The sequence below is a fragment of the Petaurus breviceps genome, unplaced genomic scaffold (genome assembly GCF_028583685.1).
Source record: "Petaurus breviceps papuanus isolate PSGF00001 unplaced genomic scaffold, PetGlider_PUasm1.0 182, whole genome shotgun sequence".
Classification (NCBI taxonomy): Eukaryota; Metazoa; Chordata; class Mammalia; order Diprotodontia; family Petauridae; genus Petaurus; species Petaurus breviceps.
This window is the reverse complement of record NW_027185786.1, coordinates 2,936,094-2,950,405: the sequence shown is the minus strand read 5'-3', so window position 1 is coordinate 2,950,405 and position 14,312 is coordinate 2,936,094. Positions and strand designations below refer to the sequence as shown.

Here is a 14,312-nt window from a genome sequence, read left to right as displayed (position 1 = left end):
GTCCGAGTCTGGGAGCGGAGAGCGGGAGCCGGAGGTGCGTCTGGCGGTTGCTCTAAAGGCGGCTTGGAGGCGGTGGCGGAGGCGGAGGCGGAGCGGCAGCAGCGGGAGGCGGCAGGACGAGAGGCCGAGGCGGCGGCTGGAGCGGAGGCCCCTGGGAGCCGCGCACTTAGCGTCTCGGCCTCCGGGCCCCCCATCTCCCCGCGCGGAGCCGCCTCGGGGCCTAGGCCAGGCCGGCCCGGCCCGCTGAGGGCGCGGACGAGGCCTGAGCGGCCGCCGGCGCAATGTTCAAGAACACGTTCCAGAGCGGATTTCTCTCCATCCTCTACAGCATCGGGAGCAAGCCTCTGCAGATCTGGGACAAGAAGGTGAGGGGCCCCCGCCCCTCCTCTGCACCCTCTCCAGCCCGGCCGTCCCCTGCACCCCCCCCCGCCCTGCCCCCCCCCCCCCCCCCCCCGCCCCCCCCCCCCACCCCTCCCCCCCCCTCCCCCCCCTCCAGCACTGCCATCCCCCCGTCACCCCCTGCACCCCCTCCAGCCCTGCCTTCCCCTGAATCCTCGACACCCTCTTGTACCCCCGCCCCTCATCCCTCCATCTCCTCTTCCTCTCCATCCTCTTTTCCATCCCTCTCTTCATCCTCTTCCCTCCACCACCTCCATCCCCTTGATCGCCTTCTGCCCCGCTCCTTCCCTCCTTTCGCTCTGCCCCTCCATCCCTCTTAGCACCCTCATCCCTTGCATTCCTCCATCTCCCCCTCCCTCCTCCCGGCCTCCTTCTTCTGCATCCCCCCCCCCCCCCCCCCCCCCCCCCCCTAAAGCTTCGTCCTCCCAAAATCCCCCAGAGGGCTGAGAAAGTCCAGTCTTGTACAGTACACCTGTGACCCCGGCTCTTTCATTTCTCGGCGTCTCGGCTCTGCATCCATAGATGAGGACGGTGACCCTTTGCTCACCGAGGGTGGGGATGGAGATCAGAGGAGAGAAGAGCCGCGCCGGCTGTCACCCCGGGCTTTAAGGAGGGAGGGAGGATCCTTGTGCAGCCTTAGAATTCGGCCCCCCCCACTATGCCAGTATGATCTCCACTAAGTCACTTCACTTCTGGCCTCAGTTTCCTCATCTCTAAAATGGAAAGGTGGGACTAGGTGCCTTTTTAAAGTCTTTCCCATCCTAGGTGTCTGATCCTAAGTTACTTATCGAGTCTGGCCGTGGAATGATTAGACCAGAAAGTCTCTGAGGCCCCTTCCTATTCCCTGCCTGTGGTGACTAACGAACCCCGAGGGGAGGAGGCTCATCTTGTGGGCATTTGACATAGTTGAAGACAGCAGTGTTTTTCTCAGCCTTTAGTCATTTTTGACAGTAGAGTTAGTAGGGACCTTAGAGGTCATTTGGTCTAGTACGCTAATATTACAGATCAAGACACAGATCCAGGGGTGGCTGGGTGGCAGCAGCGAATAGAGCACTGGCCCTGGAGTCAGGAGGACCTGATTTCAAATTTGGCCTCAGACACTTGACACCAAAAACTAGACGTGTGACCTTGGGCAAGTCACTTAACCCCACTTACCATCCCCCCTCCAAAAAAAAAAAAGGAAAAAAGACAGACCCAGAGTGGTCATCAGACTTCACCAAGGGCCAAGTTAAGTGTTTTTTCTTAACTCTCAGTTCCTATTGGGCTTGCTCCTGCACAGTTTTTCCCACCTTTGTAAAACTTCAGATTGGAACCAACTCTGTTCCTTTCCACATATGGGTTTCAGTTATTTATTCCTTTTCACTAATTCTGGAAATATTCCCAAATTATAACTGGAGGCTGATCTCTTATGTGATGGGGCAGCAGGGAAGTGAGGCAGAATTAACATGGGGGGGGGCTGGTTTCAGGAAACCTGGGGTGAAGACCACCCAGGTCCACAATTGACTAGCTGAGTAGCTTTGAGAAAACCTCAGCTTCCTCATCCTTAACATGAGGTGACTAGAATAGATGACTTAAAGTCTCTTCTGCTGGTGTCTGATTTCATGATCCTATAGGCTTTGCATCTGAGCTAACTATTTGTTCCTTAGTATTGTCTGCATTTTTTTTAAAAAAGGAGAATGGTGAAAGAAAGTTACCAAGGGCTTAAATTCAGAACTAAATGCAAGACCCTTGGGTGGCTAGGTGGCGCAGTGAATAGAACACCAGCCCTGGAGTCAGAAGGACCTGAGTTCAAATCCTTCCTCAGACATTTAACACAAAAACTAGCCGTGTGACCTTGGGCAAATCACTTAACCCCAATTGCCCTCCAAAAAGCAAAAAAAAAAAAAATTAAATACAAGACCCTGTTTTAATAGCTACTGCTTGTTCCATGAGATTGGGAGGCTGGAGCTGGAGGATGGGGAGCAGAAGCCCAGCAGTTTTCCAGCTTCAAGGGCTGGCTTTCTTTGGGTGGATTTTCACAGTATGGATTTTGTTTTGTTTTGAATAGTGTTCCCAGAATATCATTAACATATGTTCAAATGTAAATACAAAATAAACATCCAGAAGCAAATAAAAATGATTTAGATTATACACAATATCACTCCTCTCTATTAGCAGGGATCACTGAGAAGTGAATATGCACATTCATGGTGTCTGTACTCACTCAAACTTTTCTCATTAAAAATGTGAAACTTCTTTTTTTTAACCCTTTTGAGTATCTTGCTTTGTTTTTAACTTTCTTTGATTTTGCTCAAGCAGAATAATCTTGCTTTTTTTTCTGTAGATTTTAGCAAACTTCATATTGAAAACAACAATTAGGGAGACTGGATATCTAGATTGATATAGAAGGATACCTTTCAAATGCTGTTCTCTAGAGGCAGACCTCAGACCTGCTTCATAGGTGTGGGTGCACCCAGTTATATCAGGCTTTCAGGGTACAGAGCGTTTTGTTTTAAGGTATATAATTGGACCTATGGCACTGAATACATGGGATAATCCGTGCTGAAACAGCATTCTGCAGCCTCAATCTGTTTCAGATTTTCTTTCTACTTCTGCAGTGGTTGTGACTCCCTGGTTGTCTACATCAGACTGCTTGATGTGACTGAAATCAGGGTTGCAGATTTGTTTCTCATCTGGTTCATTTTGCTTTGCACAGAGGAGAATTCTGGTCCTCTAAGCAAGCAGCTAGCTGTTCATTAGGTACAAGTTCCTGGTCACAGAGTGGAGAAGAAATTAAGAATAGATGGCCTAGGATAACTCATTGAACAGTGTATTGTACACATTCTTCTTCTTGGTGAGTCAGAGGCATTGTCTTTGTGTCTGAACTCTAGTTGAGAAAGATCTGAAAAGCTTTAAAAATTGTAGGACTCTGCATGTGAAATTTGACAAGCTCCTTAAGCTAATGTTCTTTAAGAATTAATTCCACTGATGCTGCTATTGCTAAAAATTAGTAAAGCATGGCTTTTTTTTTTTTAACTATGTGGTCCAGGTATCTGGTAACTTAAATTCTGAAACTGATATCTGCAAACAGCTATATGTACCCCTAGTTACCAGTGAATTAGTGAGAGGTGGATGTGAACCAATAACTGACAGTGGCTAGGTCTGGTTAGTTTATCCAGTTTAGAAACAGTTGGATTAGAAGCATTTGAATAATGGAATTGAGGGGAAGAATGCAATAAAATTGTGGGAATGAGAGAGATTCAGATGAATGTCAGGGAGCTTGAGGAAGTTCCAAGAGCCCTCTTGGTTTTGGAAGTTTCAGCATTTTGATGGGGGGCAAAGCCACAAAAAGCTTTAATGAAATCTTTGTTAGAGAAATGTTTCACTCTTTTTATTTTGGGTTTGACCCCTCAAACCCTTTTTCTTTGAGTTTCATTTTTCACATCTAGTATGTTAAATAGTCAACATGTTTACATGTGAATTATAAAAGCTAGTTACCATGGTGCACTGTGCGTCCCTTAACATTGCCACTAGAGGTCAGATGATACCCTGACGATATAAACATACACACATAACACAAAGATATCGTTCATCCACCAGGATTACAAATTATAAAATAAACAACAGATGAATGTAATAAATCTAAAATATCTATATTAGTTAAGAACTTCTAAAACCACAAAACTTTTATAAAGACCTTCATAACAGTAAGAGTTATCAGTGTTTTTACATTACCATTTCAAATACCAGGATTTAAAAGTACTTGGGTGGGGTTGGCTAGGTGGTGCCTGGTCAGGAGGACCTGAGTCAAAATCTGGCCTCCGACACTTAACACAAAAACTAGCTGTTTGACCTTGGGCAAGTCACTTAACTCCAATTGCCCTCCAAAAAGCAAAAAAAAATGTACTTGGGGATATTTTTTAAAGCTCTAAGCATGCAGAAGGCTGAGTACATAGAATAACCATACTAAAATTATAGAAGGTGTATATATGTAATCATTGATTCAGTGCTATGGCCAGAACAAGACATTTCTGCAAGCAGCTTAAAATTGAAAATAGTCCCAGTCCCAGGGATTAGGGGCAAAATATACCAGGAATAAGGAGATGTGGGGAGCTCCTGGAAGAGCTGGGGCATGACCTTCAGTTGTACCTGTTTGGTAAATATCGACTGAGATAGTTACAATATAATTCTGCAGTTATATTAACATTTAACACATAATTAAGTGGACTGAGATCTGAGCATCGTGAGAACTTTGTCCCTTTGTGTAGATGAGCCCACACACTCTTCCTCTGTGGTAGCTGGTTCATTGAGTGTCCGCATCTCACAGCAAGACAGCGTGCTCACCAGAGGCGTTTGTCAGGGTCATGGGAGGAGATGCCCTGTGATGGAGAAGGTGGTTCTGCTTGAGGATGAAATTGTGCTCGTTGTAATCGAGCCCTGATAGACTACTGAGATTGACTTTCAGCCAGAAGCAGGAGGAAACTGGATGGAGAACACACCATGCCCTTATTCATAGATGGTGGCCCAGAAGTCTTTGTGCAGCTTTAAACTGTTCATGGAGAATTGATTTCTCCCTTTCTTGTGCATGGTGATTTACAGCTATCCTAGGGAACTGGGTACTTTGGGCTCTGGCTGATAACCTTAATGTGAAGAGTGTGGAGAGCATTGGTAGAATTCAGGCTTCATTTGAGTCTTTCTCCAGGATCACCCACTTGATCTACAAATAACCCCCACCCGATGGTGTAGCTTTTTCTGGAGAATGTTAATAACTTCATCATTTTTGCTAACATTTTATTAACATTCTTACCTTGGTTACTATATTTTATTAACTGCCTAGAAGAAGAAACTGAGGAACTTATTTGGAAAGTCATGTTGCTGCTCCATAGCGAATAGACTAGAATGATGTGTTCTGACTCCTTAGGAATAGTGCATCTGCCTAAGCCTGGGCGTAAAACCCGGGTTCACACTTCTGCTGTCTGAGTTTCAGTGAATGGTCACCATATACATTGTTTTATTGGATAACAAAAGTTTAAAAGAATTTCTTCCAAATTTGCAGAGATTTTCCATCAGAGATAATATCTTTGTAACCTCTGAGCCCGACAGAATTCCTTCTTCATTCCTTTTTAAACAGTTAATTCTCACATGATGAATAGTGAATGGTTAAGATACTGATTTCATTTGATTGCAAGTGGGAGGTTAAAGGATGTTTGTAGTTGTGAAAGTGCTACATGGCTTTACCACAAGATGGAGTTGTTACTCCATGAAAGGGCTTTCTGGCCCATTTGCTCCAACTGTGTGTCTGAATATTTTTTTCTAATTAGTTTTTCTCCTCTTTTCTTCTCCCATAATTGGTCATGATATAGAACAGAAGACCATAGTGGTTTGATTTTTTTTTTTTGGTCGTGCTTAATGAATAGTGTCTTATACTTTTTGTTTTGTTTCATAAAAGCAGATGAATGGAACTTATAAATATATATTTTTTTCTGATTCTCTCTTACCTCAGTGACCCTTGATTTCTGAACCCTTTTAGTTTCTTTATAGAAAAAGTTCCTTATTCCACCTTTAAATAGTGATCTCTATGGTACTTTTAAAAGCAGTTCACATTTATTGAGTGTTTGACATTTGATCATATATATTCCTGGGGGGGGGAGCAGGAGTTGGAGTATATTCCCATTTTATAGATGTGTCCACTGAAGCTCTCAAAAAGGTAAGTGACTTGCACAAAGTCACAGGGAAAATAAGTGGCAGAGTTGATAAATGTACTGAAATTCCATATAAACAAGTTTTCAGCAGCCTGTATGACAAGGAAGGTCAGGCACATTCTAATTACAGGAAGGCAAAATAGATTTCTTAAAAAACCTACTTTGGCTAAGTTACACTTACCATTCTAAACCAGGAAGATTTTACTTTAGTTTTACTGTACTTTTAACAAGATTTTTCGTTAACCATTCATGGATATATAACCTCACAAGGTTTTTACTTTCTGAAGCAAAAAAATAGTGAATTTCTGTTGCACTGGATAGTTAGGTTTGCTGATTGAAGAGTTGCAAACTGAAAATGCATGTTAGATTTGTGCCCTCAGTAATTATCAAGTAATGATGCCTAGCTGTCTGCAGAGGTCTCCCTCAGCACGTTCCTCCATTTGAACAGGCTCTAATCTAGGGCTGACTTCTGTTGGGACTTTGACTCTGGTTGAACGTGAATCTGAACATGTCATTTAGTTTGCTGGATGGCTGTGGGATTCAGCTGCTGAGAGAATTGGGTGGGACTAGAAAGAGGGGGGAGGGAGGAATATGTGGAGTAGATTCAACCGATTTTATTTTTAGAGCGCAAAGCATTCAACAGATCCTTTTCCTGTTTCCCCCCTCCTACTGACCTCCTTCCTTGGTGGTAAAATTTCTTAAAATCAGTGTTCTCTCACTGTTTGCTCTAGCATAAAGTGATATCCAAAGATGGGACTGTTTGCAAGATATGAGTTTAAAGGTTTTTCTCCCATGCAACTTGACAGAATCCCTTATTGACATTAGGAAGGTTGGGTATCACTGTTAAATGATGTTAAATGATTTGAAGACTTGGTTTTAAGATATGTAGGGTATCTCTGATTTATTTCAAAGTGCATCATAAAGTTAGCAAGGTAAATTTAATTTGCCACACTACATTTGTGGTCTTGGGGTAGATGGGTCTTCGAATTAAATGATGTTTGTGGCAACTTAAAAAAAATTTCAAAGTCAGTAATTTAGATAGAGGGAGTCAGAAAAACTATTTCTAGAATGGAAAGTTCTAATGGATGAGTGATCTATCTTTGATGCAAATTAACTCAGTGACCTGATCTGTGAAGAGTTTAAAAAAATAAGTAAATGTTTTCCAAGAACCAATAGCACATTAGTGTTCCAGAGGTAGATATAAAGATATTCTTTGAAAGTTGTTTCCTTATGTGACTCTTAATTTTATTTTGAATTAAACGTCAGAGCTGGTAACCAATTTTTCCAGTTGCTTTGAAAGTCAGTTTAGGTAGTAAAGAATGTAGATTTGGAACTAAAGGGGACCTTAGTTGCTTTGTCTAGTATTTTACAGGTGAAAAACTGGGGGATCAAGGAATTTGAGTGACTTGAAGTTAGATGAGCTTTTTAAGTAACAGGGTTCAAATCCATTTCTTCAGAATCAAATCCAACCCTCTTTGCCAATAAGTAGGGCAGAGAATGGTTTGTACAATTAAACTAATAATCTTGGAGAACTGTTCTTTGATAGATAGGTTTCTTCCTCTTCCTTTTTCTTATTTTCTTATTTCCTCTTACTAGTTAGTACTCATTCACATTCCATAGCACTTAAAGGTGGGCAAAAGGCTTTCCTCCAAACAGCATTGAGGTAGATCATGTGAGTGTTGGTAATCTTGTTAAATACCTCAGCAAACTGAGACTCTGAAAGGTTAAATGACTTGCCTGTGGTTACACACCTAATAAAGATCTTACTTAGGTGGGGTTTGAACCCAGCTTTCCTAACTCCAGGTCCAGCACTCTGTCCATGATGTCTGTCTCTAAAGTTAGTTTTACCTCTGTGGTTCTTGGAACTTGTTGAAGTGAGAAATAATCTTTCACTAATGAACCTTAGTCATTTGAATTCCGTTTCCAGCCTTGGCCACTGAGGAATTGGCAACTTATGATATGGAGATCCTTTACTAATTGGCATCAGCATTCTCGGTTTCAACTGAGCATGCTTGAATTAAATGGGCAGAGGAGAAGGAAGTGCCAGTCTCCCTTCAGTGGTGAAACCTCTCAAGGCTGGACTCATCAGGACGGGTTGAGGAAACATGGCCAGCAGCCAGGTTGTGTGACTAGGACCTGGGAGAGGCTGGCTGGCTCTCCTCTTTTCTGCTTGTCCTCAAACAAAAGCTCTGCTCGCTTCACTCCCAGAAACTTTCTTGTCTGCAGATGTCGATCAGCTGGGTTCTGAGAGTGTCACTTGTCAGGGTTATCACCCAAGTAATCTTTCCCTCAGGAAGTTACAGCCAAAGCAGAAACATCGGAATATAGTTGGCTGGCTGTAGCTGCTTGTTTGTTGGAAAGGTGGGCAAAAGCCTTTCCTTTTGTTGGCTTCTGTGTGCAGTGGAAGGCATTGCCTTTATTCTGGAAACCCTAGGCGACTTCAGTATTCTGGAGAGTTCCCAGGAAGTCATCGACTGTAAACTTGGGACTGGGCAAAAGGCAGGGTGTTCTGTGTCCCAGGTCTCTGTAAGCCTGATGGATCAATTTATTAAGCACCTTTTTGTGTGCCAGGCACAGTGCTAAGCTCTGGGTAAGAGAAAGCCTTATTGCTTTCATTGACTTGGGCTCAGGTGGCTAAGGATGTCTTACTTAAGTGCTCCTGTAGGCCAAACTTTAAAGCTGCCTTAGATGTGTACTTGTTGTTATAGATGTGTTGATTTTAAAAAGAAAACTTAGAACACTCAGCTGCTTTTCAGTAGCTGGCTCTAGAAACCCTGAGGGTATATTTCCAAGTTAGTTCTACAAACTACTAGTCACTTATCACAGAGACAATTTATGTTAACAAAATGTTCAAAAGTTAAGTTGTTAAGAGTGATTGTGTTATTTAAATTAAGGTCTCTCCTTATTGATTTGTGAGAGTCATATTGGCAGCATCAGTGGTGGGGGGTAGTTTTCTTGGTGAATGGCACCCAGCATGTTCCATGATTGTCAAAACGGTCACCCCTCACTCCAGACCCTCTCCCCCCCCCCCCCCCCCAAGTCTTTGCATCTGGAGCTCTACTTTTCCTTCACAACCAGTGGCAGCAGTGGTCCTCAAAGGACCACAGGAGATATGACACTTTTTCTGAAAGCACTTGGCAATGTTAGTTTGTCCTAAGTAGACTCAACCATTTGTTATTTTAACCCGAAGCTTTCACCACCTTCATTTTTAGGAGCAATATGGGGTTTGCTTTTTAGAGAATGTAGACAGTGTTGTCTTTGCTGAGATGTAGGGTCTGTTCCATCGTTCTGTCAATAGAACTGTACCAAGGAAGTTTTTTAGGAAAACATATTCTCCATGACAACTCTGAAAAGTTAGGATATGTACCAAACCTCTCTAACTTCCTTTAAAAATTTAACAGTTTTAAGAATTTATTTAAACCCTTCTTCTTGAACCCATATATACACATACATATTATTTCCTAGAGTAACATTTTAAAAAATTTGATGTTTGTAAAAAACACTTTTGTTAACCTTAAAACTCTAAATATCAGCTATTTGTATTATTAGCAGTGGGGATTACTATTGATCAAGTGTGTGTGCAAATAAAATAAGTGTGGTAAAGAAAAAAGTATGACTTAATTTCTGCTCTTTATTAGTCTTTTGGAGAAGATAATGCTTATATACAAAAAAAGACTAGATGTCATCAGGTACTAAATTGTACAGTATAGACTGGTAACCATACTTGGAGATGTGGATACTAGAGACATATGTGTGGTCTGGGAATATACATAGTATGCTTTTTAAGGCTTCATTTTTTTTTCCCTCAAAAAAACACCTGTTTTTGAACTTTAAGAGTGATTCCATTCCTAGTATTCCATGACTTAGTCATATTAACCCCTACTTATGCCCTTTATAAACATAGTCCCTTTTGACATTCATTTTTGCAGACACGGGTCCTGATTTTTTAAAGAAAATATATCTTCATGGGGAAATCTTTCTATTTTGATTGTTTTCTGCTTTTTTTTATTAGGTCCTTTGTTGTGGTATATTGATAAGAATCATTTCAATTCTATCAGGTGGTTACAAAGTCCATTGTGTTTTAAAAGAGTAGGATGGTGTTCCCCCTTTTTAAGGTTGGCCTTTTTGCCTGGGGTTGTCTTATATGTTTGATCTTTTTTGTGACCCCCCCAGTCCCTTTCTTGGTGTTTGGGAGCCGCTCTGTCCACTTAGTAGTGCTAGGCCAGCAAACCATTGCCACAGGCCTCCCTTTGCTCCTCACAATGCTCTGTGCTTCCTCAGTGGTCTCCCTCACCCTTCCCCCACATTGTGCTGATTCCCTGATATTTGAGTTCTGACCAATTTCATGTCCTCTCTGTCACTAGGTGCGGAATGGCCACATCAAAAGGATCACGGATAATGACATCCAGTCCCTGGTGCTAGAGATCGAAGGGACAAATGTCAGGTAGCTTACCCAAAGCTTTTTGTCCTCCCAGACACAGATTGGGTGCTGCGGGTTCCTTAGCAGAGACCAGGATTAAGGGAAAATGGGGCACAGCTCCTGGATTGCATGGCTTGGAGCATTCAGTGCTTTGGGGATGTTGGGGAAGGGTTTGGTGGCTCGGTGGCTCCAGGTTTGGGTTGTTTTCACATTGAAAGAGGCATCTGATGAACTCTATTGAGTGTCCCTCTGAATAACATCTGTCTTTTTGGTAAGCTGGACAATGACTTCAAATGTTTTTAGAGCATAAACTGCTTCTCCAAAAGGTTGAAAGGATCCTCTTAAGCACTGACTGGAGACATCTAGATGAGCTCATTTCCCTTGAGTTTTCCTAACTCTGCTCTCCGGTTTATTTTCTTCGAGTATTGCCTCTGTGCTGCAGAGACTGCAGAGATGCAAGGCTCATCCAGCTGGGGATAGACCAAAGAGAAGAGAATCCGGCCAGCAGGAGGGACGGTCACTAACCAGGCTTGTTCTCTGTTGTCTGTTTCCACAGTACTACGTATATCACTTGCCCTGCAGACCCAAAGAAGACGCTGGGCATCAAACTTCCCTTCCTGGTCATGATCATCAAAAACTTGAAGAAGTACTTCACTTTTGAAGTGCAGGTGAGAGAGAAAAAGTGAGAAGAGAGAGAGTGTGTGCACACGCATGGCGTGCATGTGTGCCCGCATGCTTCTGCTGCCTTGGGCTAAAGACAATTATCCTGTCTCCCTTCTCAGCAGCATTGATTAAGCACTTACGAGGTCCCAGTCCCCATGCTAAGTCCTGGCGGTATGAAGAAAGGCACCAAGTTCCTGCCCTTGGTTCCTTGCTGGAAGAACTGAAATAGCTCATACCAGGAGGCCATCTCCCTCTTTGTCTTATCTTATTTCCTCTGAACTATAGAATTTACATGATGTTAGTGGTATGAATGTGGTCACAACAGTCAAGGCATTTAAAGTTTGGCCAGAGAAACTCTAGGAATTAATTGCTAGTGAAGCCAGTGTTCATTGTGTGATTCATAGCTCTTGACTGGATTACTGCTGGCCTCAACTCTCCACTGGGTGTTCAGTGGAGAGAAGGTTCATGAACTCATCCTGTGGTCTGTGTGCCTCCTCCCATGATGTCACATGCAGATGGTGTTGTCTTGGCCACTTGACAGTATAAACTTCTTGCGACTTCCTGGCCATCTGTGTCCAGTATGGACTGTCTCTGGGCTGCTCATTTCTCCTCCATGCTCAAATTGGGGAAACCAGGTTTTGTGTTCAGGAGCTCGCCCTGCTGGCTTTGGTTCCACTGTTTTAAGAAGCCATTCACTTTCTTCCTTCCCTTTTCCCCTCTTCCTCTTGCCCCATTCACCTGATGACAGGTTCTAGATGACAAGAATGTGCGTCGACGGTTCCGGGCCAGTAATTACCAAAGCACGACTCGCGTCAAGCCCTTCATCTGCACCATGCCCATGCGGTTGGACGATGGCTGGAACCAGATCCAGTTTAATCTGTCTGACTTTACCCGCAGGGCCTATGGCACAAACTACATAGAAACCCTTCGGGTGCAGGTAGGCCCTCCTTGTCCATGGCTGGAGGAGTCAGTTCTGTCTGTTAGGCCCTGTTAACGGACCCTGCAGTAGTGTCAGGCATTATCAAGGGGCTTCTGCCTTTAAGAGACCCAGACAGTGATGGGGGGAGCAGACCAGGCAGTTTTGAGTTATCAGTGATAGCAGAGGGACTGGGACTGGAGAGAGACAAGGCCAAGAATATGGAAGTTAATTTGAGGCCAGGATCTGTTTTAGAGCCAAGTTATTATCAGAGGAGTAGAAGTGCAGCATCACCACAAAAGGATTAGGGATCAGGGCGAGGAGGAAAGAAGAGGCAGGGCCAGAGCCTTTGAAATGAAGTTTTGTTTTCGCAGATCCACGCAAACTGTCGTATCCGGCGAGTTTACTTCTCAGACAGGCTCTACTCAGAGGATGAGCTGCCAGCTGAGTTCAAGCTCTATCTCCCAGTTCAGAACAAGGCAAAGGTGAGCTGGCCTTACCCCCCAACAAGAGAGCGGAGAAGTAGTTGTGAGAAACAGTATTTTGGGTGTTCAGGCTGTTTTAAGATTCTGCTCCATCACTGCAAGTATTTCTGCTTCTTGTAGGGCCTTTCCAAAACTGATTTTTGTAAAAAGAATCTTTATTTTTACTGGTTCTGAATGGCATAACCGCATTGTGGCATTATGGCCTCAGAGCCTGGAAGACCTGAATCCAGGCCTCATCTCGACACATACTTTTGAGTGGACCCAGGCAGGTCACTTAGCTCTCTGTGCCTTGAGCAGTTGCAGAATTATCTTGGTTAAGGGTTGGGGGTTGGGGGTTGGGCAGGGTCCTCACTGGGCATTCCCTACACTAAGGAATCACAGACATGGCCAAAAAAGGATCATTGGTGCCCTCTGATGATAAGGCTTCAGATGAAGTGACCTGCCAGGGATGGTCTGGGCATCATATTTGCTATGGTGGCATAACTGTCAGGCTACTTCTGACTCTTAAAGTTGGGAGTTGGGGGTGGGGGTGGGAAGAAGGGCTGACCTTAGTGCTATTCAACTCTTGGCCCCCTTCCTCCTCTCCCTCCCTTCATGAGGGGCTCCTGTCTCATGCCCAGAAGACAAATGCAGGCATTCTTACTGCTCTTTTCAGAGACCTCTTTTTTCTCTAAAGCCTGGCAAACTTGCCCCTTTCACCAGCATGTAGTTTATGTTAACAGCTTAATCCAGAATGAAAAGCTTGTGGGTCTCCATATTCTTTCTGTATAGTAGCAGGGACCCTTCATGCTATTTCATTTGTCTAGACAAATAAGCTAAGCTTCCTCTCTATGCTCTGGGCAAGTTGTGCCAGAGGTAATGGGCACGGGCATTTGTTTTTTAAGCTCTCTATATGCTCGATCATTTAAATGTCATTTGCATATGTTATATATGTGTTTTTTATTTCTTCCTCCAGCAATAACCCAGTACCGGAACTCAACATGAGGAATACGCCCTGGGCCTAATGCTTAATTTAAAAAGGAAAATAGCTGGAGGACAATGTGAAATACAGAAATATTTAGATAAATTCACTGTGATAGGGTCCTTTTATTTAATAATTTGGTGTCCCTTGTTTTAGGACACCAATAACCATGTAATAACTCATAATTGCATTGTAAGTACAGTGGGAGATAAGCAGTTCTTGGTCACAGGATGTTTATCTAGCACTTTACTAAAAATCCTGCCCACTGTATGGTAACCAAGCAGGGGAATTTACCCTTCTGCCCATCCCAGGACAAGCGGAAGTGGTGTTTACCATGAAATTACAGAGTTAAGTGCGGCCTGTAAAGTAAATCCATTCCAATATTTTCTCTTACTGGTTTCTTGTCTTTTTGTTTTATATATTATCTAAATATATATGTATATCATATGGAATACTTACAATCTTGAAGTGAATAAAATGTTTTATTCTGTTTTTAAGTCTGTTTCTAGCCTGTACATTTTTGAATGGTGATATTTGCTCTTCTCTTTGATTTAATTCCCCCTCCCCAAAAAACAAACAAATAAACCAAAAACAACATTTAAAAGCAGTTTCCTGAGACCATCTCAGTGGACATTGTCTGAGGATTTGGTTTTGCTCCATGGTGACCTAATTGGAAGTATTGGATTTTGGAAAGAGGAACAGATATCATGTAGCCTCAGTGAATGTCATTTCCACCTTCTGGGAAGCAGGAGCATGTAGCCAGAGTGAGTCCTCGTCCCCACCTCTG

At 43.2% G+C, this 14,312-nt stretch overlaps 1 protein-coding gene across 1 annotated transcript; it reads left to right on the top strand.

Annotated features, from left to right (window-relative positions):
• Positions 1 to 227: 227 nt before the first annotated feature.
• Positions 228 to 14,022, top strand: CFAP20 (cilia and flagella associated protein 20). The gene is made up of 6 exons (XM_069087598.1): positions 228 to 365; positions 10,445 to 10,524; positions 11,057 to 11,168; positions 11,912 to 12,100; positions 12,454 to 12,564; positions 13,520 to 14,022. The coding sequence occupies exons 1-6, from the start codon at positions 282 to 284 to the stop codon at positions 13,523 to 13,525; spliced, it is 582 nt and encodes a 193-aa protein (XP_068943699.1). The 5' UTR covers positions 228 to 281; the 3' UTR covers positions 13,526 to 14,022.
• The last annotated feature ends 290 nt before the right edge of the window (positions 14,023 to 14,312 follow it).